Raw genomic sequence first — 27,379 nt, forward strand, 5'->3', positions numbered from 1 at the left:
AACTCATAGTCTGGATTTTTTTGTTTTGTGCACTACAATTTATATTCATAATCTCTACTCCTTTCACCGCAGACATGGTGCTGAACGCTGATCTGCAACAGCCTTTAGAAGACCAAAGACTTTTGCTCCCTCCCTCTTCCAATCTTTTCTTTCAGCCAGCCAACTCCCAGTCCCTCTCAGGTGAGTTTTCCAGACCCTAGCCATTCTTTTTTTCTCCCCTAACTCATCTTCAGGTGGCCAGTATCTTTTTTAATTTTTACAAGCCAGTTTAAAAGCGCTCATCATCAGGCTGGTCACAGCTAAACCAGTATTCCTCCGCAGACAACAGTGGGCGTCCATCCCGCTGATTTCCAGGTCCTTAGCTAGAAGCCATCAGCGGCTTAGCTAACCAAACGTGGCTAGCCAAACCAGTTACCGTGCCTTCCCTGGAATGGGTTTCATGGTAACAGCAGGATACGCAACTACTTAGTAATAGCTCTGTGTTTAATTTTACCCAACCAAGTTTAGGCAGCTGGAGTTTATTCCACATCTCCCCTCTTCTAGGCTTCAAGCTTAAAAAAAACTGAGAAGTAATCTTTTCCATTCCTCCTTTTTAATCCTTGCCATAGTATTATATCCAAAATATTCCACAATTACCACTTCTACAGTGATTAACTACATTAGTACTGATTGAGCTCCACCAGTGGACTTTTTCACACCTAGCAGAGACTAGGAATTTTGCTGCTCTTAGAGAACTAATATTGTTCAGAACACATGTCAGCAGAGTGGTTAAAAAATAAATAAGAAGGATGAGTGGCTCTACCATACAGCCTATGCTAGTGATTCCATTGTACAGGACACGTTTTCTGGACAGCTGGCTAATGCAAACTAAGCTGCAATTTGCTACTTCAGATTTCAGGCTTTGTATTGTATTTATGAGGAAATAAAAATTATAAGGTAATACTGAAATTAACAGAAAGTGAAATTATGGGAAGACACAGAAGTAAGTACACACTGTACAACAAGTGTTTGATGAAGTATTTATGCCATTAAGTCATTCACTCATGCATTTTCACAATTCATATGAAGACAGGTTTGTTCAAGTAACAGATAATTAATATACTAAGCTAAACCCCCCAAAACAGTAAAGCAGCTTCAGGAGGAAGAACCATATATTACTTTCTATTACTTCTTTTGGCAAATCGGTAGCATGACTGGTAGTATCAAGACACTTAGTTTGAGCCAAAAATTCATGGTACTATATCCTATGCTTTGACTTGAAAAATGTATTTGCTTCATAAGAACATAATCAGTAGATTATGAACTGATTACTTCAAGTTCCTTAGCTACTGCTTAGTTAAAATTGCTTTAGAAAAAGAAATTTTAACAAAATTACTGATGTATTTAGCAACACTAAAACCAGCAATGTTTAAAATTAACATAAAATATAACAAAACATTTTCAACCATGTAAAAGAATGCCGCACATACTTCAATATACAGACTATATTGTTACTACAGTTAACTTTCTTTTTCAGACTGCTTCAGTATAAAGAAGTTGAAAATTATATACTCCAACTAACATTTTTCTTTCAAAATTAAGAACCTTTGAAACAACAAAGGGTTACAGACATAATATTGGAAAAAAAATACCATTTATGCACAGTTTGAGAGCCCAATTCTTTTAACACTTACGCATGTGTTTTACTGACACTCAGTGAGACTGTGGATGTGAATAAACAAGTGTACAAGCAGGCATTAAAACATTCCAGTTAGACATGATTCCGGTATTTTAAAACAAACAGTTAAGAATGCCATGGCTAACCAAGGAAGAATATGTAACAAACTGTTGCACTCCCTTTGCATAGCTAGATTTTTGGGGCAACAAAGCTTGCAAAGAAAGGAGCTGCTCACATGGGCGTAAAAATATCTGAATTCCCTTTTAATATTTGGTTCTCACCAAGAACACTGGAAAGCAGGTCTCGGACATCAAGGCAGAGAATTTCCTCTTCTTTTAACAATGAAAGAATCAATTATAAATTTTGTAAGTTTCTATTCAAATATTAAAAAAAAAAAAATGCAATGGAAATGTTTTGTAGTCTGACCTGGACAGATAAGCAAGGAATAAGCATCACAAAACTATCAGATGCTATCACAGGTTACCACTGTTTAGTTTATACCTAAATGTTTCACCATTAATTGTGGAAAATTCTAAATATAGTTGGTCCAGCTCTTCTTACAGATATAATATAGCAATTAAAAGTGCTATTGGACAGCACTGAACATCCATGGCCAGGTTTCCACAAGGAAAGAATGAGTCCTGCAATATTTGCATGCTCTTCGACTGAAACAAAGAAGTACACCTGTAGTACCCAAACAAAGTGAGGGATGTTTTCCCAGTTTTTGTTTGTTTGTTTTCCTCTTCTCTTTCTCCTCTCCTACATATTTTTGAGTAGACCATTTCATTCTGCCTCTCTGCAGCCTGATCACATAGTACTGAAAGTAGTAACTACTGATAGTGGAAAATAAGTCTTACTAAATATTCCACCTAAGTTTGATCTCAGTCATGAGTCAGCAGTGGGTGTGGTCCCTTTTCAAGACCTAGACCAGTAACTTATTTTTCCAATATTCAGTTACCACTGAGGCATGATCCTATCTAGTCTACAGACTGCCCACAAATTCTAGTACTGATTTAACCTATTTTAAAAATTATGCCTGCAAACGGGATTCTGAAAAAGCTATTTTATTTTAAGAAGCCACTTCTCTTGTGGTGAGCAACAAGATTTCAGGGAAATTCTGAAAATGCTGTACTCTAAAAAAGGAATTTTTACATTCAGTCTGACAACCTGGAGTGCAAAACTTCCATATACAGAGCAGTCAAATAATTATAGACAAGATGGCACCAAATATGGAGAGAAACTTAAAAAACCATCATGAATTGGTTTTCTCAAGTAGAAGTGAACTAACAGTATGGATGTGAAGGAAAGAGAAATGCATTTCCACTCTGTCCTATCTGTGCTTTTATTCCCTATTCACACTTATTTAAAAAGATCTCATTTAAAACAGTCATCATGTTCTGTGATGATCAGAGACATTCAGCTAGACTCCAAAGTAATAGTGGTGGTTAAAGGAAATCCAAAACACCCTTTTAAGACTATTCATAATGTTTAGAGTTCTGCAAGTCCTCTTGCAATAAAGACTAAATTGCATTCTGAAAAAATAGGGCAATATTCAAAGCAAACAAATATCAATTTCATCAACAATGGTTTTTCCTTTACAACTTTGTCAGAGATCCTCCAAGGGGCTAAATTCCCTGCCGGGAGTAATTCTATCCTAACATTGACCAAAAAAAGATATATATTTCTTTTATATTTACATATTATACATATTTACATTTTTTTTAATACTACAGTTGTAGAGGGAAAAAACCCCTGGATACACGTTTATTATCTGCCTTTAAATGTCCCAACAGTATTTTTTTCCCTTTGAAAAAATTTACAGGTCCTCTTCAGGTCTTTTGAAAGCTAGATACAGTCCACGTTCCGCAGGCCACCATCCATAGTCAAAGCACCAAATCTAAAATGAAAAAACAGTATACTCTTAGGTGATTGACTAGATTCTAGAATCAATCCTTAATTCATTATAGTTTATTTATGGGTTTTTCCTTTTCCTTGCCACAGGCCAACACATGCATTTGTACCTAACTTTTGTATGTTAAAAGAAGATAGAAGAGAGGATACAATGCTCCAAGTATGGGACTGGGGGTGGGGAACAAAACAAGACCAATTCGTTTTGAAGCTAAACTCAGCTCTACCAGCAGTTTACCCTGAAGCTTTCAGGAGATCATTTTTTTAATATATTTTATCATCATCATCATCGGAAAAAAAGCAAAGTTAGTCTGTATGCAGTAACACCACCACTCAGGATTATAAGAAATATGTTGACCTCTTTCTCTTCACTTTATTTAAGCAATCTGAAAACTGTAAAATCATTCATTCAGGTTGGTATAGTTCCACCGTTGTTAAAAATTATCTCTAAAAGTGAGGATTTAAAAGACACCACTGGATTGCTGCAACAGTATTGTGTTTAAATTCAGAATTAATCTGTCTGTGCAACAAATATTTTTATTAGCTAAACATAAGTAACAGGAAACAAAAATGCCACGATTCCTGTGTCACAATTATTTACAGTAATGTTTCAAGGTTTTGAATCCTTTTTTTTTTTGGTTACACCTCAGATCAACTGTTCAAAATATATTTACAGTTAAAGAGATTATAGAATTGTCCCTTAGTTTAAGTTCTGGATCTACAAAATGTACCAAATTAAGCCCGTTCCTAGTATCAGCCCAAAAAGGGAAAACAATTGCTTGCCTTTCCAAAATGTGATTGTTCTCAGCCAGCTCTTTAACAACACCTTCCATTTCTTCCTTTAGTTTCTTCATACTGTAGTAACATGAAGCGAAAGAAAGGTTACATTTTTTATGGGGACAGTTATCTGCTATAACCACTCACCACCACACAGCTTTCAGCAACTTGTCATTACATACAAAATAAGGGACAAATAACAGGTTGGTTATTTAGTAAAAGTGACAGATTATATATTAGTCTTGTCCCCTACTCGCTTCCAAATCTGTACCACCACTTTAGCAATAAAGGTTTTTCTGCAATATAAAATTCTTAATCTTAATACAGCAATCACTAAGTCAACCATAAATGTTCTTTTTCAATTCACCGTATAACAGGTATAGAATATTACATCAATCCAATTAAGAAATTCTTACCCAAGAGTCATTTCCACTAATGTGTTTGAGCTTGGATAGACTGTATTCATTGTATGTTTCATCCCACTGGAAGCTGCAAACATTTTTTGTGGCAGAGCATCCTGTAACTGTAATAGATAAAAAGGAAATGTAAGTTACAAAATAAGTCGTCATACGTACCTTGATGTCCACCTTAAAATCCTCCTTTAAATTATCCATTGCTATGATGCCTTATAAAATCGTTACAGTAGTAAGGCGGCTGATATTCCCCAAGCTGAGATCATCATAGTATGTTTTGTATTGTCATGACCTACAGTTCCCTGATTTGTTCCATCTTCTTAACTGTCTTTACTTTCATAATAATAATAATAAACTCTCAAAAGGAAGAAATATCTATTATTTGTTATGTTTGTAGATATCTTAAGGCAACAGGATCCTAATCAATAACTGACTTTGGTAGTGCTACTAAAATACAAACAAATAACAAGTAAAATGCTGCTCTCCACCATTCCTTAATTGCTTTTACACCTATCAGGTGCTTTTCTTTCATTTATATTTCCTTTATAAAGAATAATAATTTTACTCCATTAAAATGCTCTCACTCTCTCAATTTTGAGGTAATTCTGATAAGTTTGCATCCTGCAGAGTCACCGTCCAAATTTTAACAAAATGTGTTCTTGCATGCCACCAGCAGCATTAGTTTAGCATGTATCCCCTAATCTTGAATGAGTGTTTTTATGCTTCATAAGAGCATTAAGATAATCTTCTAAGTGCTCAGACACCATTACAATAACAGTTACACAGACCACTTCTCAATGAATCCACATCCATTCGCACAGGTTTTTGGGGGAGAATGCCAATACCACCAAAAAAAAACCCACCCAAAAAACAAACCCCACCAAAAAAAACCCAAAACCAAAAAAACCCCACCAAACTCCAAAATCAAGTCAGGATTCAAAAAATCACACCAGTCTCTATGCCACTCCGACATCAGCAATGAAGCTACTAGAGACCAAAGACTACATCCATGCAGCCCTATATTTTAATATTATAAACAACACTACTGACATTAAAAAATGTGGAATAGTCTTTTATCTATGCAAACATTTTACATAATTTTGAAGCATTCTACCTCATTTATATAATCCTGGTATTTAGATACCTCCTCTTCAATATCAAAACACTGGTTGGTGAGAGCCAGTAACTGCTTCCTTGTGTGAAGCATTTTCCTAAAAGAAAAAAGTTCTCTTTTAAGAGCTTTCTTTATAAAAGTGGTGCAGCGAACATTACCAAATATTAAAGAAATCAATAGCTTGCCTTGTCCAGTCCTCAGCCTTGTCCAGAAATGTATCATACTTGCTGACACATTCATCTTTGAATAAAGCTATGGCTTTTGTAGCATGCAAATACAGCTTCTGCCTGCAACACAGAAACAACCAGAACAGTGTTACACTGCTTTCAAAACCCTGTTCCTCTAACTTTCTGAAACTTGGAGAAGAGGTATGTGGACTTAAAATCCCTTCAGCCACCTTTATTCATGCTGTTGTAATATATAAGAATTCAACACACTGCATGAACTGACAGTTTATGTTTCAAAAATATTCCCTAGCAGGGAGAAAAAAAATATTATTTGAAGTATTTAGTTGCAATTATCTGTATATTAACAAATGGTCAAATGTATTCTCTGAGTCAGTATTTATCCGAGCAGGTATGCTTAAGGAAAAGGGATTCTAAATGGAAAGGACAGAAATCCTTATTATTTCTTATATGCCTTCTGCAGATACTTGGAACTTCCAGCATCTACGAATAATCCTTTGTGCTGAGTAATATACATGCAAGAAAAAAACCCAGGATTTTTGTGTCAGCCTAAATTTATGACAAGAGAAAAAAGCAAGCAGATAAGGACAGGAAAGCAAAACAAAACCCAATTCTGGTTAGTGTTGCAGACAGTAATCCCAGTGTAAGTGCCTCACCATGCTATGCATTGCACCAATAACCAAAACTAAGGGATACTGGGACACTACAGTCTAACACCTGCTTCTGGTATTTTAAGTCTTGCATGACAGCTATTGGTTAATCAACTTCTGGCTAGAGTGTAGCTGGATTGTCATCAGGCATGCATACCTATCATTCAACCAGAAGAAGAATCCGAACTGAGTGCTGCTCCCTTGTCTATCTAGTGGTAAGTACTGGAACGGCCAGCCTCTGTTGCTAATGGCACACAGTTCTTAACAAAAACCACTGCCATTTCTCTCCGGGGTGAATCAAGTAAGATAAGATGTACTTAGGATCTCAGAGATACCTGAACAATCCCAAGGAGACACTTGTGGTAGAAAATCTACCAGTATTCAAAACCATGAAAATAAAGCCTATTTATTTATTTAAAGTTATTCACGTATTAATGCAAGGACACAGTTTGAGTAGTAGAAAAAGCCCTAAAATTTCTTTAATCTGCCCAAGGGAGTGCAGTTTTAAAATGAGCTATGGCTTGCATCCCAGTGTTTGCCTGTTTTCCAACTGTATCATTAAGAACATATGACAAAATTGTCACTCAGATAATCTCCCACATTAAATTCAATCCCTTGCTGTTGCAGGGCAATGATGCATCCAAGTCTCTTTCAGCGTATCAAGATTTGTCTTACACGTTTCCTGCTCCTAGTGTCCTTTATCTTAAGGCAACCTCCCCTCCACTTGGCAGTTACCCCATTTAGCTTTCACTATGGGAAAATCAAGTGGCATGGTTGTGAGAATACCAGTGCTTTCTGCATGTTAGCTTTCTATCTGTAATCATCAGTGAAGCCACACTAGTGGTAGCAACCGCAAGAATTTTTAGAAACTTACAGAAGCGATGTCTAAACTCATATAGCACTCAGCTATATGTCTAGGGAACCACCCAACTGACCAGCCACTAGGAGAATAACTTAATTACTTAAACATAAGCATCTAGCATCATTTGAGATGCACAAGGATAACCTGCCCTGCTTCTGACTGTCTATCCAGAAAGGTGTAGGCTTCCCATTTGTCTGGTGTCCTACCTCCCAGTCGCAGAGCATGTCTCAGACACCTTAGGGCAACTTAAATAGTACTAGGCATCTGCATATGAGGAACTGAATCAATCCTGAGACAAGTACAGCCGCATGAGCAGAGCAGCTGTTTACGGTTGCTCAAGAGTTAGTCAGTAGAGTCAGTGGATCCTAATGGGAGTCTAGACACCCAGGTCACATACAGACACTTAACGTGGCCACCTCTCATAAGTGACAATTTTAAACAGGCATAGAGAACTACATTAATATTTATAATGTGCTGTATTTCCTGGAAGATTAAATAATTCTAGAATTTCATTCAGCTAGCCTGTATTTTATTAATCTGTAGAAAAGTATCTCCACCTTAGTTACAAAGTCACTTCACTCTTACTGAGGGCTTTTTCCTCCCTAAAAAAAAAAAAAACGGAAAAAAAATGTACCTCCTATAAGACAGTTATGCCCAGATAACAAACAGGTATTTCACACCTACATTTAGAAGGTCTATCAGTGAAGAAACTCCACTGCCAGAAAGCACCTCATTATCATATGCTGGCACCCCTCTGTATTTAAGATATTTAAAGAAAATTTTTTACAAAGTAATCCTGAAGAGGTTACAATTCACAATAAAAATCAACAGAAGAGGTTACTGGCAAGTGCACCTGAAGGACCTGAAAGCAATCAAGGTATTCCCCAAAGGTAACTTCAAAACTTACTTGTCAAACTTGTGAATTTGTTCTTCATTATAAGGAAGCCCTAGGATCAGAGCAGATGACAGACATTACCAGTTTAATTCTGTTAGTTGTATTTATGTAAAACTCCACCAAGTTTACCCATTTCTTATATGGTTTCCTTCTCCTATCCTGATAGGTAAAAGTGGTCATTTACTTTTTTTTCTTCTCCTCTCCAGTCTTGCAATTCAAATTTATGAGATTAATGGTGATGTTTCATTCACATGGGCTTTAAGATGGTATCTCACTACGGAAGACCTACAGACATTGTCACTGTCGCTGACTAACTCCATTCCTACCACAAATATCCTTGTGGAACAAGGACTGACCTGTCCTTTACATTACAGTTTATGTTAAAAGTGAATCAAGTTACTTACTTCGTTCTGCTTTGTCTTTTTTGAACTGATAATAAATATCCGTGATGGAACATAGCAGCGCCTGCAGCCTTTCTGGACTAGAGTGACAAAAGGAAGAAAATGAGATATTTTACATATAAACTTAAGTACCTGTTAATGAGTTTTATGAACTACAACTCAATGTAGAATTCAATACATACTAGAACAATTAATAGTTACTCACTTTCTGTCTTTCGGATGCATGCCTTCCTGATTTGCCCAGGTGTCAGCCAATAAGCCACCAGGAGAAAGTTTGGTTTTGATATCTTGAAGACTAGTTTCTATTGTGCCCTGAGAGCTGGAGAGCTATGTAAGAGCAAGAAAGTTCAATCTTACCACTGGGTAAAGTGAAAAATTACTTGAGGCTGAAAACAGACTGAGCACGTTAATACTATAGACCCATTTGTTTCACTGACCTTCATTAAAGAAATATGCCCAATTATCTGCCTAGGCTTTGCTAAAAGTAGATGAAGCATGGTATTATTAAAGAAAGAATAATCTTTGATGCAGGCATTTCTGTTAGTTAATATTTATTTTCTTTCAATAATAAGTTTCTACATTTCATATATTCCCTATTTACTTTTACACTTGTTCTTTTGGTTTGTTAAGAATTCGTATAATGACTATCCACATAATTCATACCTTTCTTTCTCCGCAGTCCATACAACCTTCAAAATAAAAATACACTAATCACCTTTTGCTTTTAGAATGGATGACTTTATACCTGCTCTCAGGACACCAGTATGTAAAGTTATTTTCAATTTTTCCTTACGTGTCTGGAAACATGATGCAAATTTCAAAGCAGATCACTCTGAAGTGTGTTTGTGTATGTGTCATTTTAGAAAGCCAACAAAGTAGTTTAAAACTCTTTAAGGAAAGTGAAGAAAACTGCAAAGTAAAATATATTTCATGGTTATAATTTTTACTTGGGTATTTTAGAAAATGAGAATGTATTTTCAGGAACTTATTGTTATTTTCACTACACTGAGAATGTAAAAGGATTTACTGTTTTCAGAAAGATATCCACATCTCAGTATGGCCATTTTAACAACCTTTGGCAGGCTAGAAATTACTTTGAAAATTCAGAGTTGTTATTCACAGAAAAACCTGTGTTATCGTGTATTTGGCTTTTTCTTTAGAAACACCATTTTGAGGATGACACAGGCTTTGTAAGATACTTACACGCAACAGTTTTGTGTGTATCTCTGAAATTTCATCCACTTCTGATGCTTCCAAGTTGATCTGCATCAAATTCTCATATCTGACCACAAAAGAAGCACAGTTAAAGAAAATAAACAAGCAGTGAATACACTCAAAATATTCCTTGAATCTAGAGTGTAACAATAACTACCTTTTCTTTTATATGAAATACAGTATCTGTCAAGCAGCAACCATGAATCATGACAACCTTAAGTGGCCATTAATAGTGGCAACATTTTAGTTATGAAAAAGAATTCCTTGAATTTTTTTCCTACATTTGAACTGTTAAAAAGAAGTTTGAAACTTCCTGACTTGTTTATTCTATTCTCATTACTTGTACTCGACAGGCAGTGGAAAACTATTTCCTCTCATCAAATCACTTTTAAAAGGTTACCAAAGTTACTTAAATTAGTCAATTACACACAACAAACTAATACTCCATCGCACCAAAATGCTCTTCTGTGGAAACCTATTGGAAAGGCTGAGTTACCAAAACCTTGGGTTGGCTGAGTTACCAAAACCTTAAAGGCTGGGTTAATAGCACCATCTGTTCATATTGATACTTTCTGTATGACCATAGCTCAAGTGCCAAATAAATCATTCAGGACAATATTTTTCCTGTTGAGTATTAGGCACATTTTATTTTTAAAAACACCATCAAAACCAGCTCAGCTGCTTTCACAAAAATACACACTTTGCTCAAGTTCAACACTTTGTTTACCTTTTCAAATAAAAGTTTTGCATTGACATGCTTTGAAGCATAGCCTTGAAAAGGGAGGACAAACAAGAGGACATGTCCTTTGCTAACTCCATAAAAGTCTTCTGAAGTCAAATAAACTGAAAATCCTGCCCCTTTTTAAGAGGCCAAAAGACCATGTGCAAACACATAGCAATTTTCTGTTCACATGAGAACTACTCCAGCTCACAAGTGAACATAATTTTTTTTGAATTGCTGCTCTGATACACTGCTGAATGCACTAGAGTCACAAATCAGAACCTACAGTGGTTTATTCTGAGCTCTCAAAGGCTTTCTTCTGTGGGGCCCTGGCGGAACGCAGGAAGAAGCTGTCTGAACCAAATACAGAGTGAACAAGAACCAGTCCTGTCAGCTAGCGTAAACTGGCTTGAAGATGAGTTTGGATTACAGCCCTAATGATCTGTAACTAGGCTACACAGGTATACTGTTATCTTGCTAGTTATCAACTTTGCTAGTTTCACTGGTTTTTTTGTGTTTTTTTTAAAGCAAGTACCTTAAAGCCCAGGTGTGTCAGTTTGTACATGTTGGGCACACACACAGCAAATCTGCCAAATCCTTGCGTATCCATAATTACTACATACAAGCTGTTCAATTTCCACATGCATAGCAGCTCCAACATGGCTTAAGTCTACTGTTAAGTCTACTCTGTAAACCCAACGGCTCTACATGTGTAAATGTATTGGCTTTGTGCGGCAAGGTTTTGGTAGCGGCGGGGGGGGTGTGTTACAGGGGTGGCGTCTGTAAGAAGCTGCTGGAAGCTTCCCCTGTGTTCGAGAGAGCCAATACCAGCCGGCTCTAAGACGGACCCGCCGCCGGCCAAGGCCGAGCCAATCAGTGATAGTGGTAACGCCTCTGGGATAACATTTTTAAGAAGGAAAAAAAGTTGGGACGAACGGAAATGGCAGCCGGAGAGAGGAGTGAGAACATGTAAGAGAAACAACCCTGCGGACACCAAGGTCAGTGAAGAAGGAGGGGGAGGAGATGCTCCAGGCGCTGGAGCAGATTCCCCTGCAGCCCGTGGGGAAGACCATGGTGAGGCAGGCTGTCCCCCTGCAGTCCATGGAGGTCCACGGTGGAGCAGATATCCACCTGCACCCCAGGGAGGTCCACGGTGGAGCAGATATCCACCTGCAGCCCAGGGAGGTCCATGGTGGAGCAGATATCCACCTGTAGCCTGGGGAGGACCCCACGCCAGAGCAGGTGGGTTCCCGAAGGAGGCGGTGACCCCGTGGGAACCCCGCGCTGGAGCAGGCTCCTGGCAGGACCTGTGGCCCTGTGGAGAGAGGAGCCCACGGAGCAGGTTTTCTGGCAGGACTTGTGACCCCGTGGGGGACCCACGCTGGAGCAGTGTGCTCCTGAAGGACTGCACACCATGGAAAGGACCCACGCTGGAGCAGTTCGTGAAGAACTGCAGCCCGTGGGAAGGACCCACGCTGGAGAAGTTCGTGGAGGACTGTCTCCCATGGGTGGGACCCCACGCTGGAGCAGGGGAAGAGTGTGATGAGTCCTCCCCCTGAGCAGGATGAAGCAGCAGAAAACAACGTGTGATGAACTGACCGTAAACCCCATTCCCCGTCCCCCTGTGCCGCTGGGGGGGTTGGTAGAGAATCCGGGAGTGAAGTTGTGCCTGGGAAGAAGGGAGGGGTGGAGGGAAGGTGTTCTGAGATTTGGTTTTATTTCTCATTACCCTGCTCTGGTTGATTTGTAATAAAGTGAGTTAATTTTCCCCAAGCTCAGTCTGTTTTGCCCATGACGGTAATTGGTGAGTGATCTCTCCTGTCCTTATCTCGACCCACAAGCTCCTTGTTGTTTTCTCTCCCCTGTCCAGCTGAGGAGGGGGAGTGATAGAATGGCTTTGGTGGGCACCTGGCAACCAGCCAGGGTCAACCCATCACAGTCTTTTTGGTGGAGAATGCGGGCAATGTGAGGAATTCGAGATAAGGATAGTAACTGAGAGAGGTAACGGGCAAAACATGGATTGAACGCAGCTAGAGAGTTAAGAGCTGCATGATGAGTGGGGAATTTTATTGTTGTAATTGTGGTGAAGGGACGAGGGGTGGATTGTGTGTAAATTGTCCACTTTTTGTCGGTTTTGTGATGATATTATTCTGATTTCGGTGTGGGGAATTTTTTTTTGTTGATGTGAGTGAAGATTTTGTGTGATGAATGTAGATTTTAATGATAGTTCTTAAAAATGTGATGCACAGAGGCGAGGGGTGGAATGTATTGGTTTTGTGTGGCAAGGTTTTGGTAGCGGCGGGGGGGGGGTGTTACAGGGGTGGCGTCTGTAAGAAGCTGCTGGAAGCTTCCCCTGTGTTCAAGAGAGAGCCAATACCAGCCGGCCCTAAGACGGACCCGCCGCCGGCCACGGCCGAGCCAATCAGTGATAGTGGTAACGCCTCTGGGATAACATTTTTAAGAAGGAAAAAAAGTTGGGACAGGCAGTAAACGGCAGCCGGAGAGAGGAGTGAGAACATGTAAGAGAAACAGCCCTGCAGACCCCCAGGTCAGTGCAGAAGGAGGGGAGGAGATGCTCCAGGCGCTGGAGCAGATTCCCCTGCAGCCCGTGGGGAAGACCATGGTGAGGCAGGCTGTCCCCCTGCAGCACAGGGAGGTCCACGGTGGAGCAGATCTCCACCTGCACCCCAGGGAGGTCCACGGTGGAGCAGATATCCACCTGCAGCCCAGGGAGGTCCACGGTGGAGCAGATATCCACCTGCAGCCCAGGGAGGTCCACGGTGGAGCAGATATCCACCTGTAGCCTGGGGAGGACCCCACGCCAGAGCAGGTGGGTTCCCGAAGGAGGCTGTGACCCCGTGGGAACCCCGCGCTGGAGCAGGCTCCTGGCAGGACCTGTGGCCCTGTGGAGAGAGGAGCCCACGGAGCAGGTTTTCTGGCAGGACTTGTGACCCCGTGGGGGACCCATGCTGGAGCAGTTCGTGAAGAACTGCAGCCCGTGGGAAGGACCCACGCTGGAGAAGTTCGTGGAGGACTGTCTCCCATGGGTGGGACCCCACGCTGGAGCAGGGGAAGAGTGTGATGAGTCCTCCCCCTGAGCAGGATGAAGCAGCAGAAAACAACGTGTGATGAACTGACTGTAAACCCCATTCCCCGTCCCCCTGTGCCGCTGGGGGGGTTGGTAGAGAATCTGGGAGTGAAGTTGTGCCCGGGAAGAAGGGAGGGGTGGAGGGAAGGTGTTCTGAGATTTGGTTTTATTTCTCATTACCCTGCTCTGGTTGATTTGTAATAAAGTGAGTTAATTTTCCCCAAGCTCAGTCTGTTTTGCCCGTGACAGTAATTGGTGAGTGATCTCTCCTGTCCTTATCTCAACCCACAAGCTCTTTGTTATATTTTCTCTCCCCTGTCCAGCTGAGGAGGGGGAGTGATAGAACGGCTTTGGTGGGCACCTGGCAACCAGCCAGGGTCAACCCATCACAGTGCATTAATCATCTTAATTAATCATCAAAACACGGCGTAACCGTCAGCAGCATTCAGTCAGCGGCAAGGCCAGCAAAGGCAACAGTAAGTCGGCAGCTAAGCGCTAGACTGAGGCGGACAGGGAGGTTCCCGAGGCCCAGGAGCGCCAGGGAAGAGCGGAGGGACCCGGCCGGAGCCAGCGGCTCTCTGCGAGAGAGGCTGCCGCGGGAGATTTACCGGCCCCAAGGAGCGCCAGCGACCAGGAGCGTGGTGCGGCAGGGCGCGCAGGCAGGGCATGGTTGCCACTCGGGTGAAAGGCATTGTTAGGAAAAATGTGGCGACGCACACAGAGCTCCCATGTAAACGTGCGGCTGTCCAGGTCTCTGGCTGCAGGGAGTGCCTGAGTCTATCACTGATGATGGAGGTCAGCAGGGGCACCTCTTGTGTGAGGTGTGACCGGGTGAACGATCTGCTCAGCCTGGTGGCAGAGCTGAAGGAGGCAGTGGAAAGGTTGAGGAGTATCAGGGAGCGTGAGAGGGAGATAGATTGATGGGCCCGCACCCTACCATCCCTGAGGCAGAGGCAGCGGACGGAGGCTCCGCAAGAAGCAGAGGTTCCCCTGCCCTCCTGCCACCAGGCAGGAGGGGACCTAAGAGATGGAGGGGAATGGATACAGGTCCCTGCTCGGGGAGGCAGGCGAATCTGCTCCCAGTCTCCCGCACCTTCCCAGTTGCCCCTACACAACAGGTATGGGGCTCTGGAACTTGAGGACCGGGCCAGCGAAGATCAGGGTGTAGATGAAGGCCTATCTAGGGAGGTCCCTAGGCCCAGTCGGGCAGCCCCACGCTTTCTCACATCCTCTGAAAAAAGAAAAAGGACGGTAACTGTCGTAGGCGACTCCCTCTTGAGGGGGACAGAGGGCCCAATATGCAGACCTGACCCATCCCACAGGGAAGTCTGCTGCCTCCCTGGGGCCCGGGTAAAAGACATTACCAGGAAACTCCCTGGTCTGGTTCGGACCTCTGATTATTACCCACTGCTGGTTGTGCAGGTTGGCGGTGATGAGATTGCAGAGAGAAATCCAAAGGCAATCAAAAGAGATTTCAGGGCACTGGGACAATTAGTGGAAGGATTGGGAGCACAGGTAGTGTTTTCCTCAATCTCTTCAGTGGCAGGGAAATACACTGAAAGGAACAGGAAAACACACCTGTTTAATACGTGGCTCAGAGGCTGGTGCCATTGGTGGAATTTTGTTTTTTTTGATCATGGGGAGGTTTACACGGCACCGGGCTTGCTAGCAACAGATGGTGTCCAGCTATCTCAAAGGGGTAAAAGAATCCTTGCTCATGAGATGGCGGGGCTCACAGAGAGGGCTTTAAACTAGGTTCGAAGGGGTTAAGGGATAAAACTAGGTGCACCAGAGATGAGCCTGGGGGCAGCATGCCGATGTTAGGGGTGGATTCGATAACCCAGCTCAAATGCATCTATGCCAATGCATGCAGCATGGGCCATAAACAGGAGGAGCTGGAAGGCATCGTGCAGCAGGATAGATATGACTTAGTTGCAATCATGGAAACCTGGTGGGATGACTCCCATGACTGGAGTGCTGCAATGGGTGGCTACAAGCTCTTCAGAAGGGACAGGCAAGGTAGAAGAGGTGGTGGGGTGGCTCTCTATGTTAGGGAATGTTTTGACTGTACAGAGCTACACGATTCTGATGACAAGGTGGAGTGCTTATGGGTGAGGATGAGAGGGAAAGCCAATAAGACAGATATTGTGCTGGGAGTCTGTTATAGACCGCCCGACCAGGTTGAAGAGACGGATGAATCATTCTACAAGCGGCTGGCAGTAGTCTCAGAATCGTGTGCCCTTGTCCTCGTGGGGGACTTTAACTTTCCAGACATCTGCTGGAAATACAACCCAGCAGTGAGTAAACAATCTAGGAGGTTCCTGGAGTGCGTGGAAGAGAACTTCCTGACACAGCTGGTGGGCGAGCCAACCAGGGGAGGAGCCTTGCTAGATCTGTTGTTTACGAACAGGGAAGGACTGGTGTGAGGTGTGATGGTCAGAGGCCGTCTTGGGCTTAGTGACCATGAAATGATAGAATTTTCAATTCTTGGTGAGGCAAGGAAGGTGGTCAGCAAAACCACCACTATGGACTTCCAGAGGGCAAACTTTGGCCTCTTCAAGGCACTGGTTGAGAGAGTCCCTTGGGAGACGGTCCTGAAGGGCAACGGGGTCCAGGAGGGATGGACATTCTTTAAGAAGGAAATCTTAATGGCTCAGGACCAGGCTATTCCCATGTGCCGCAAGTCAAACCGCCGAGGAAAACGACTGGCCTGGCTGAATGGGGAGCTTTTGCTAGGACTCAAGAAAAAAAGGAGAGCTTATCATCTCTGGAGGAAAGGGCGGGCAACTTGGGAGGAGTACAGGGCTCTTGTTAGATCATACAGAGAGAAAATTAGAAAGGCAAAAGCTCAGCTAGAAATAAATCTGGCCACTATTGTAAGGGACAACAAAAAATGTTTTTACAAATACGTTAACAGTAAAAAGAATCCCAAGGAGAATATCTATCCTTTAATGGATACAGAAGGGAACATAGCAACCAGAGATGAGGAAAAGGCCGAGGTACTTAATGCCTTCTTTGCCTTAGTCTTTAATAGGGAGACCGGTTATCCTCAGGGTACTCCACCCCCTGAGCTGGAAGATAAGGATGAAGAGCAGAACATACCCCCCTTAATCCAGGAGGGAATAGTTAGGGACCTACTACGCCATCTGGACACTCAGAAATCTATGGGACCCAATGGGATCCACCCAAGAGTACTGAGGGAACTGGCAGAGGTCCTTGCCGAGCCACTCTCTATCATCTGTCAGCTTTCCTGGTCAACAGGGGAGGTCCCAGAGGACTGGGGGCTTGCCAATGGGACTCCCATTTATAAGAAGGGTCAGAGGGAGGATCCGGGGAACTACAGGCCTGTCAGCCTGACCTCGGTACCGGGGAAGATTATGGAACGGTTTGTCTTGAGAGCACTCACATGGCAAGTCCAGGATAAGAAGGGGATCAGGCCCAGTCAGCCCATGGGTTTACGAAAGGCAGGTCCTGCTTGACCACCCTGATCTCCTTCTATGACCAGGTGACCCGCCTAGTGGATGAGGGAAAGGCTGTGGATGTTATCTACCTGGACTTCAGCAAGGCCTTTGACACTGTCTCTCATGGCATACTCCTTGAGAAACTGGCGTCTCGTGGCCTGGGTAAGTGCACTCTTCGCTGGGTGAAAAACTGGCTGGATGGCCGAGCCCAGAGGGTAGCGGTGAATGGGGTGAAATCCAGTTGGCGGCGGGTCACAAGTGGTGTTCCCCAGGGCTCGGTGTTGGGCCCTGTTCTGTTTAATATCTTTATCGATGATTTGGATGAGGGGATCGAGTGCACCCTCAGCAAGGTTGCAGACGACACCAAGTTGGGGGGCAGGGTCGATCTGCTTGAGGGTAGGGAGGCTCTACTAAGAGATCTGGACAGGCTGGATCGATGGGCTGAGGCCAACTGTAGGAAGTTCAACAAGGCCAAGTGCCGGGTCCTGCACTTCGGTCACGGCAACCCCATGCGGCGCTACAGGCTTGGGGAAGAGTGGCTGGAAAGCTGCCCAGCAGAGAAAGACCTGGGTGTGCTGGTTGACAGCCGGCTGAGTAGGAGCCAGCAGTGTGCCCAGGTGGCCAAGAAGGCCAATCGCATCCGAGCCTGTATCAGAAATAGTGTGGCCAGCAGGAGCAGGGAGGTGGTTGTTCCCCTGTACTCGGCACTGGTGAGGCCGCACCTCGAGTCCTGTGTTCAGTTTTGGGCCCCTCACGCCAGGAAAGACATTGAGCTGCTGGAGCGTGTTCAGAGGAGGGCAACCAAGTTGGTGAGGGGCCTGGAGCACAAGTCTTACGAGGAGCGGCTGAGGGAACTGGGGCTGTTCAGTCTAGAAAAGAGAAGGCTGAGGGGAGACCTTATCGCTCTCTACAACTACCTGAAAGGGGGTTGTAGTGAGGTGGGTGTTGGTCTCTGCTGTCAGGTGGCTGGAGATAGGACAAGAGGAAATGGCCTCAAGTTGAGGCAAGGGAGATTTAGGTTAGGTATTAGGAAAAATTTTTTTACTGAGAGGGTTGTCAAACATTGGAATGGGCTGCCCAGGGAAGCGGTTGAGTCACCATCCCTGGAGATATTCAAAAAGCGAGTGGACAGGGTACTTCAGGACATCATTTAGTGGCCTTGGTTAATGGTTGGGCTCGATGATCTTGAAGGTCTTTTCCAACCTAAATGATTCTATGATCTTGTGGGCATCTGCACTGGAAGCAAATTTGGAGAATCCTATGACCAAGACAGCATTTGGGGGAGACTGGCAGTAGGTTGAACAGGAAAACAACTACCCATAGGAGAATCCTATGAAGAGCTGGGGTTTAAAGCTTGTATCAGACTGTGTAAGAATAACACACCTTAAAGATGGAGCTAATGCTTGTTTGTGGAAAGACTGAACAAAGCCCTGCAAGGACACCTTAGAAGTGGAAAAGAATATGACTGAGAATTGGACATTGAGTGAGACTCAGAGATGAAACAAAGATCAGGAGAGAGAAAAAATGAAACTTGGGAGGGAGAATTCAATGGTGCAATCCCATCTCCTACAGACAGCTCTTGACTGAAAGAGGTAGGACAGAAGAGTCTGACTACCGGAAAACATTTGCTTCTTTGTAATGGAAGACAAAGGAAATAAGTGTCTTTTGCAGTCTTTGAAACTTGGAAGTCTCCTATGCTAAAAGACAACAGTTCTTTAGTTGCTCCTTATTATAAATATCAGTTTTAAAGAAAGCACTTTAAAAAACTTTCTACTGTATAGATCTAAATGGATCCATATGGGCAACAGTGAGATTCTGTGATACAGACCTCTGCCATTTGAATTAACCAAAATAGAAAAAAACAACTTAACAGTCAGGCACTTAAAAAAAATGACAGAAGTAGAATTTCCTGTGCAATGTACTTTTGGCATCCCTGTGTGCATGCACTGTGATCTAGTGATATCCTAATGCACCTTTGGTTCTTGGTGGTGGGGTTTTTTTTTCAGCTGCTCTATGTTATATTTCAATGTTAAAATTCCTTCCATGCAGGAAATGCTACAGTCTTAAAGCTGTGAATGGGGCAGTATTTAAAGACATCCTTAATAAACATACATAAGCAAACTCAGTGACAAAAGCACTAAAGCACTAGGGAAAGGAAAGCTACTCGATTCTTTGTCCGGGCTTTACTATAGCTTCTAAAGTCAACAACAGCAAACGAGCTGAGTCAGAAAGAAAGGAGAAAAAGAACACATACAATTACTACTCAATAGTAATTACTTGTTCCCACTAGGTTAAGCAGCAAAATTAACACTCTAATTTGAATAAAGCATATTACTAAATCTGCTTAAGTCACTGCCATCAGCAAAACCATGCTGATTCAGATTTAATTTTTATATGCAAAAACCCTGTAAATAAAATAACTTAAAATACTGCTGTCATTAAAGATGATGGTGAAAAATCAATGGATTCAGTGTAGTGCTTCTACTCACATCTTCTCAGCTTTCTCAATGCTTCTGCTGCAGAAATCCAGCCTGATGACAACCTCTGTCTTTTTATGAACCATTTCATTGTAATCATCCTTGATTATTTCACTGAAAAAGTGAAGCATTTGTCTATAACAATAAATTATTCAACTGCCATCTTACCAGCAATCAGTAATACAATAATATACCTACAGTAATAACTGCTAGTAAAAATTGCTTTCAGTTAGAGATGCATTAGTATAATCCTCATATAAAACTATCCTGTGCAAGCTGCTCAATTGTACCTGCATATTACCAGAGGTTAGACTTAAATTATCCACAGAAGAAAGTGAAATTCTAAATACCTAAACCTTATTGTCAGAAAAGAAAGAAGGAAAATATTCAGAAAGCCTATTCATATTCAAGGGGTAAAGAAAACCTCCCAAGATACTGGGAGATCACAGAATTACGTATTGATAATCAAGGCATATCTTAAAAAAAAAAAAAAAAAAAAAAAAAAGGTGCAATGAAATTCAATCAATTGCTTACATCAGCCATCGTATTCCTTTTCGCATCAGCTCCTGGTAAAGTAGCAAAGAACTGGCAACTCTACAGGCATAACATACAATACCCGTCACTGCCTAATGGAAAAAACAAACAACATTAGTACTAATCTGGCATTCTCTTAACAATTGTTTCAAGTCAATTAATCACAACAAAGCAACACAGATTAATAAAAGAAAGAGCAACATGAAGATGGTAGTTTAAAATGCATAACTTTGCCCAAACTTTAGTCAGGAGATAACCAAACACTCATTATGGAGGCAGAGCTAAACATGGTAGTGAGTTTTTCCAGTTATGCTGAAATATCTGTTAGAGATGAAAATAAGTCTCTTATAAACAAAAATGACACCACTTACTCTCAGGATTTACTTTAATTTCTGGAAAGTCACAAGTACATTTCTTCAGTAGTTTAGGAGTTAAACACATACATTAGAAGAAACTTGTAAAAAATGACACATTTTTAAATTCTAAGGCTAGGGACTCTCTTCATTCACCTAATTCCACTTAGAAGTTTGCTGCATTATTTAGAACTGTGAACAAATTTTCAGAAATTATAACTTCCAATATTTTAAATAATTAATATCAACTGATGACTTTCTGTTTATTCATTTTAAAGACTTCTGGTATTCAAAGTTACATGCACTTTCAGGACTACCATGCCTGAATACAAGGCTCCTCAACAGGCAGTATTTTAAAGGCATAGTATAAATGGTGGTCACAAAGTCAAAGCATGGCAATGCATACATTCAGTAGTTTTAGAAAAGTGACCAAAAGAATGAAACATCCTCTACTTGTCTCCCACAGATTCTGAAAATTTGCAAGAGAGGCAACAGAAATTCTACTCTTTTACAGTCTCCTAGAGACTCCTCTCTATTGAAAGATGAAAGTTACTTTCCTTACATTAAGTTTTGCACCATCACAGGGGATGTTATGAATCTTTTAGCTAACTTCAGGACTCCAAAGTGGCAGGCTCCTTCCCCGCCATCACCGAATTATGCAGTAACAAAGCACATGGACTTTAGAAGGCTAGTTTTCTGAGTGCTCTTTTAAAAAATATACAAACATATTTTGTATACAAAGCATGGCTTTAATATACTTTTGGAGCCCTTGTTAACAAATACATTTCTGCCAATCAGAATCCTCACCAGCATATTAAAAATAGATTCATTAATATTATTCATCTGAAAATCAAGTAGCTTTCATTTCAGTATCATTATCTGAGACAGGTATACAAATTAAAAGCATAATTACTCACTTTAGCCATACTGGCATCCCCATCCAAATCATAACGTTGATGTACTTTAGGAAGTAAAACTGAAACATAAAACAAACATCTGTATTTTCTTACTTTCCATAAGAGACTTTAAAAGTTCAGACTGTTTCCCCTCCCCACCCTGTACACTGTTTTCATGTGTATCTACATGGATTTTCATCTAATCTGTTACCGCCAAGCCTTTTAATATCATGTGGTTCTCATGCACACCTTCAAAACCAGCCTTTGTCTTAAAGGCTTTAAATAACTTGGTATCTTCAGCCAACTGTCCTTCCCTTCCTTTTCCTGAGTCACTTTTGAACATGCTGCACAGCACAGATTTCATGCAGGTCTTCACTAGCGATCCCTCTTCATTGAGAAAGCCAACCATTTATTTCTGTTCTTTAGCCCTATGCTTGTCCACAGGGGAGACTGTTCCCTCTTATCCCATGGCTGTTTAGTTTCATTGAGACTTTTACAAGCAGGACTTCACCAAATAGCTTTTTAAAACCTAGGGTAGCCTCTATCAGCTGAATCTCCTTTGTTCTCATGCTCATTGACTCCTTCAGAAAGCTCTGGCACAATATAAAGGCCCTGTTGATCCTTCCACAAACAGCTCACCTACCCACACTCTTCAGCACCTCTGTGTGAGTGCCAGCTGGCCCAAGCAGTCAGTACGTAGCACATACCGACAAAAGCAATACTGACCTCTCAACTGGAGGCATGTCCTCCAGCTCATCTCTTATAAAAACGGCTCTGGCATAGGGCCCTCTATAAGCTTTTCAATGATAAATGGAAATGCAAAAACCTAATTTCTTTTTTTTTTCCCTGTTATGGCATTACCTTATCTTCTAAGCAAAGGTAAGTTGTTAAGACCTCGTCTGTTAACTGAAAGGCTAACCACATTCATGACAAATAATAAAAAAAAAAGTAAAACTTGAATTTCCACTTAGTGAGTAAAGGAACAAAAGAACCAGCTTTGAATTACATTTTATAATGTTCCTTTCTACCTGTTAAAAGTGCCATGCTTCAAAAAATTTCAGAACTCCATATGCACCACTACATCTTAACACACAAATGCTCAAGTTCACAGCACTAGGAACATTACAAGCAGCTACTGTTTCTGTAAAAATATGCTGGATACTCAGCATTTTTGGAAAAAAAAACATAAAAATGGACTGCATACTTAGAACTTCAGGCATCAACAGAGAAAATTTTCCAACACTATTTCTAAGACATAACAGACATAAAAGGATAATTAAATAACCCAAACTATTTACAAAAGATATAGCTATAAGAAAGGGGAAATGACTTCTATATACCTTCTTCATAGATTAATCCGACAATGTTCACAGCCTCCCTGCTTACTACAAAGATAGGATTCTCCTCAGTTGTTCTGGGGAAGTGCTGTGCCAATCTGCCAGGCTCTAGTATTAAACGCCGACCTTCATATACCAGTTCTTGACTCTGAGATGGTATTTTTGTCTGTTTGTAGACCAACTCATGAAATATAGCAGCTCTATAATACAAACAATATATTCAGTAGTAGTTAAGACTCACTACAATACTTCAACAATTCAGATTTTGTAAAAGGGATTTTTATTTAAGTAATCCTTCTGATTAATTAAGAACTTGTTTACACATAAAGCATTTGACTTACAAGCAGAACAAAAGGCAGCACACTGCCTAAGGCTCCAGGTTGCTCTGTTACAAAACTAAATGCTATTTCCTGCAAAATATCAAACTTCCCTTTCTACCTCTGATTTTCCACCAAAGCACGTCTGTGTAAACAAACTTGCTTTGGCCTGAAGTCTGAAGGTTGGTAAAAACAAGCAACACCAGATGAGAGAAAGGAAGCATACTTCAGTTTTCTCAGGCACACCCATTTCTTCAAAGGAGATGGATGGTCTCCCCGAGAGAAAAGTCTGATGTTTTACAGGTCAAAAAGCACACACCTTAAATTCAGCCTGTAAGCTAACAGACAGCCAGATTATCTCCTAAAACAGCAGTAATAAGGAAGACCAAAGACACTTTGGTATTTTATTTCTAGCAATCAATGGATACAAGGCATAAGAATTTATAACAAACTTTCCCCTCCACCCCCCTTCAAAACCCCCAACCACCAAAGAAACAAACAAAACCTCCCACAAAGAAGAAAAAACCTTAAGCACACTAACAGGACCAGTTTGCCTCCTGCGTAGCACTAGTACACTGTCACTTCTTAATACTACAGCTAGTATATAAATAATCAGAGAGGTAAATAATAAAATAAAATTTAAAAAATAAAGTACAAATAGCAGTTTGAACTACAAGCAAGATTTTGCTGCAAAAATAGTATTTAGGCTCTCTCAAAGTACAAATGACGGAAGAGAAAAGAAAAATTGGAAAAGGCCGGAACTGTATTTACACATTTGATGAAATAACTGTTTGCATATTAGAGAACAACACATGCTCTGTATTATCTGTAATAAGGCAGAGAGAAGGCACTTATTTTTGTATCAAACTGTAAACCAGACTTTACAGCTTTTAACATCAGCACTTAATGACCATAAAGTGAACTCCATATAACTCTGGATCCTAAATTGTACCAATTACAACTTCAGAACCCCTGAGAGAGTTTTACGTCAGACACAGATGATGTGCACATTTGTATTCTTCAGGACAAGATAAGAAAAGCAAGAGTGAAACACAGTCTCTGGAAAACTACTTTGTAAATAAGGTACATATACAAATGTGGGATGAGTTGGTACCCATTATGAACACAGACATGATGTAACTTGTCAAGGATTAAGTTTGTGTTCTGTCACTGATTAAGACCTAGTTTAAGATCAGTTGATTTGACCTTCAATGATTTTATTTTTATTTTTGGTCAACATGCTTCTATGCACTGTGACTACACAGGAGAATCACAAGCTTTCACTTCCCCAGATAAACCGCCAAGGAAAGGCTACCGAATTTCTATTTGTAACACTGGTGATCTGAGGTCACAGTACTGTTTGCCTGAATAACAGCAAAGTAATGAAAATAGAGAGAACACTTACGTATTATAACTGTGAATATAAACTTTGTGCAAGGTCATCTGCTGTAGTGAAAAGATGTGGATTATTATTCGGTGCAGTACGTCACTCGTCTCTGCAAAGAACTGGTCAAACCCCCAGCATTTTTCCTGGTCTGCTTCAAGAATATTCGCAAGGACAGGTGTGAGCAGTACTTGCAGACCCCTAGAGGACACCAGGAAGAGATAAGACAACTTGGATCAATTTGGATCTTTTCACCTTGTAACCAATTGCAATATTTCATTTGACTTCTCTCATGAATGCAAATCTATTATACCTTGAAGAACACTCCAATGCTTCTTTTTTTCCCCCTCTCCTGAACAACAAAACATTCAAGGGTAATGTCCATTGTTTTTCATTAATACACATACTTTATCTCTTTCCTTTTTAGGCTCAACTACCAAAATATTTTTGCCTTGGTATTTGACAAATTTCACAGGCATTGGAAAAACGGCATGCATTTTAAAAAGTCTACATTGTAGAGTTAAGGTCACCTTCTACCACTGCTGGGCAGTAGTCTTTTACCCAGGTCACCCACACACTTACCACAGTTTGTCACTTTGAAGGAAGCTACTGCCATTTACGGTTTGCTGGCTGAGCTGCTTGTGTGAGCACACTGTGTTGCTTTCAATCAAAATCAGCTGGGTTAGCAAAGACTCATTATTTAAATTGTCAACGCTAACAGAATTCATCCTGATTGAGATGGGGCTAAATAAGTACTCCATGCATACAGCTCAACTGCTGCAAAGAAAAACATGCAACTATTGCCTTACAGTCACTACTATTCCAGGACAAAGGGCAGCTTAAATTTCTTGTATTTCTACTTTGAGAATCTGAATTGCAAGGAACTTTATGGATCCTACTCCTGTGTTATCATGAACAACTTCTTCAAAGTTTTAACATTATGTACACATCAAACCTGAATCCAGTGGTAAAACTGGCAACATTTTGAAGCAAGCTTCAGTGGCTTACAAGCACACTGATGGCCACATTAGGGGTCAGTGGATGCTGTGCTCAAACTCACTTTAGTACTAAACATATAACAGTAAATACTGTTTAAATGCTACTTGAAAAATATTACTGTAAACAGATGTTTAATGAAAAAATCTCTTCCTTATTTCAAGCACTTCAATTATATGGAATAAGCAGAGGAAACAACTGAGCAGTATCATGAAAAATATATATAAATTGCAAGCTCTGCACACTATAAACTAATGAATTGATATAAACCAGACTTTCACTCTACACCCCTTATGGATCTACTTATTTGGCTTTCAGAAAAGTTTGTTTCTAGAGTCCATTCACAGAACAATTTTTCTCCCTTTACCATGAAAGAGTATTAACTTTAAAGCACTGAAGAAGTCACAGGAAGATAAATAGGTAAATGGGTTACGGGAGGTGTTTTTAAGATCATATTGAGATTAGATCTTCCATGGCTCTTCCTACTGAGTATTATGACATATGAAGCAAAAAATATGATAATAAAAAAATTTAATAGATACTATGAGAATATGTTAAAATGTGCTGATGTGAATTTTCTTCTGGCAAAAACGCAAGTCTCTGAACTGTCTTTTCTTATTATTTCCTTCCTACTGCCTAATCTTTGTAATGTCTGACGTCACATTCTTGCAAGAAAGGGTGGCTGTCAATTCAAATTTTATTAAATCTTCATATTCTTTCCTAAAGGTGGACAAAATATAGCAGTAATCTTTCTTCTACTCATACTGCTTCAGAATCCCAGGTGCTCATTTGTACATTAGCAGTCATAAAACTATTTGGACAGATGGGAATTAAAAATATTTGATAACTTAATAGTAGAATGTACCGATCTACTGAAGAATTCAAAGAAAACAACTGCAACAGTCAGATCTCTGTTCCAAAGACCCAATCCTGAGAGAATAACTGGAAAAGCACAATCAGGTAGCATCGAAACATTTTGTGAGAAGTTCGAACTTACTTTGAAAGACTACAAGAAACAGGCATCTCCCAGCTCCATTCAATTGGTCCATTTTCTGCTTTCTGTATTCCAGAAATTGCACCAGAAGGCTTTCCAGTGATTATTTTATACCTGTGACACATTATAAAAATAATAGAGACTTCAACTACTACCTCCTATACATACACAGGTTTAGTAACTAATCCTCAAAGGAGTATCAATAATATAAATCTAAACAACAGGTTGGCCTAAATTTCTAGGTGGTACAATAATTAGGAAGCTTCACTTACAAGCTGACAGAGAGTGGTGCTAAAATTGTAAACAATGAAAAGGAAACACTTTGGGCTATGTTGGAGAAACAACTTTGTCCACCTCAGGTTTGGGAAAAATTTAGGAGAGATTTCAGGCATCACTGAAGGAAGCTGAAGTTTTTTCACAAGTGTTAATTAAAGTCAGATTTCCCGGGCAGTTCAATTTAGGCATTACACGACTAACTTCTAGCATGTTCCATGGCAAAAGATGACATTTAGCCACCACAAAGTCACTTGGGGATAAAGAAGGAACAGGATGTGGGCTCTGAGAAATTAAGTTGGAAACATCTAGCAATTTGGATACATTTTGGCATTGTCTAACTTTGTACTGAACAGGCTAGTATTTCTCATCAAATGAATCAGGAGCAATAGGCTTTTTGCAACAGAAAATTTCAGTTGTGCTTTCTCTTTTTGGAGGACGAGCTACATACAACACATACGTTCCTTGCTT

The 27,379-nt window shown here is 40.9% G+C and overlaps 1 protein-coding gene across 5 annotated transcripts in view; it reads right to left on the reverse strand.

Annotated features, from left to right (window-relative positions):
* Positions 1-1,005: 1,005 nt before the first annotated feature.
* The window catches only part of TBK1 (TANK binding kinase 1), a 36,693-nt gene continuing 10,319 nt past the window's right edge, over positions 1,006-27,379 (reverse strand). For 4 of the 5 annotated variants that reach the window (XM_030003023.2, XM_030003027.2, XM_030003028.2 and 1 more), the window contains exons 7-21: positions 26,639-26,749; positions 24,667-24,846; positions 22,948-23,144; positions 21,629-21,687; positions 20,359-20,450; positions 19,837-19,938; positions 10,066-10,144; positions 9,068-9,189; positions 8,866-8,942; positions 8,474-8,513; positions 6,055-6,156; positions 5,870-5,966; positions 4,759-4,865; positions 4,349-4,420; positions 1,006-3,554 (exon numbers count right to left, since the gene is read on the reverse strand). In XM_030003023.2, coding sequence (XP_029858883.1) covers positions 3,503-3,554; positions 4,349-4,420; positions 4,759-4,865; positions 5,870-5,966; positions 6,055-6,156; positions 8,474-8,513; positions 8,866-8,942; positions 9,068-9,189; positions 10,066-10,144; positions 19,837-19,938; positions 20,359-20,450; positions 21,629-21,687; positions 22,948-23,144; positions 24,667-24,846; positions 26,639-26,749 — 1,489 coding nt within the window. In that variant the 3' untranslated portion in view covers positions 1,006-3,502. Of the gene's footprint in view, positions 3,555-4,348; positions 4,421-4,758; positions 4,866-5,869; positions 5,967-6,054; positions 6,157-8,473; positions 8,514-8,865; positions 8,943-9,067; positions 9,190-10,065; positions 10,145-19,836; positions 19,939-20,358; positions 20,451-21,628; positions 21,688-22,947; positions 23,145-24,666; positions 24,847-26,638; positions 26,750-27,379 lie in introns of those variants that run through there. The other variant, XR_005931494.1, reaches the window with a different exon arrangement.

This window comes from Aquila chrysaetos, chromosome 26, assembly GCF_900496995.4.
Source record: "Aquila chrysaetos chrysaetos chromosome 26, bAquChr1.4, whole genome shotgun sequence".
In the NCBI taxonomy this organism is placed as follows: Eukaryota; Metazoa; Chordata; class Aves; order Accipitriformes; family Accipitridae; genus Aquila; species Aquila chrysaetos.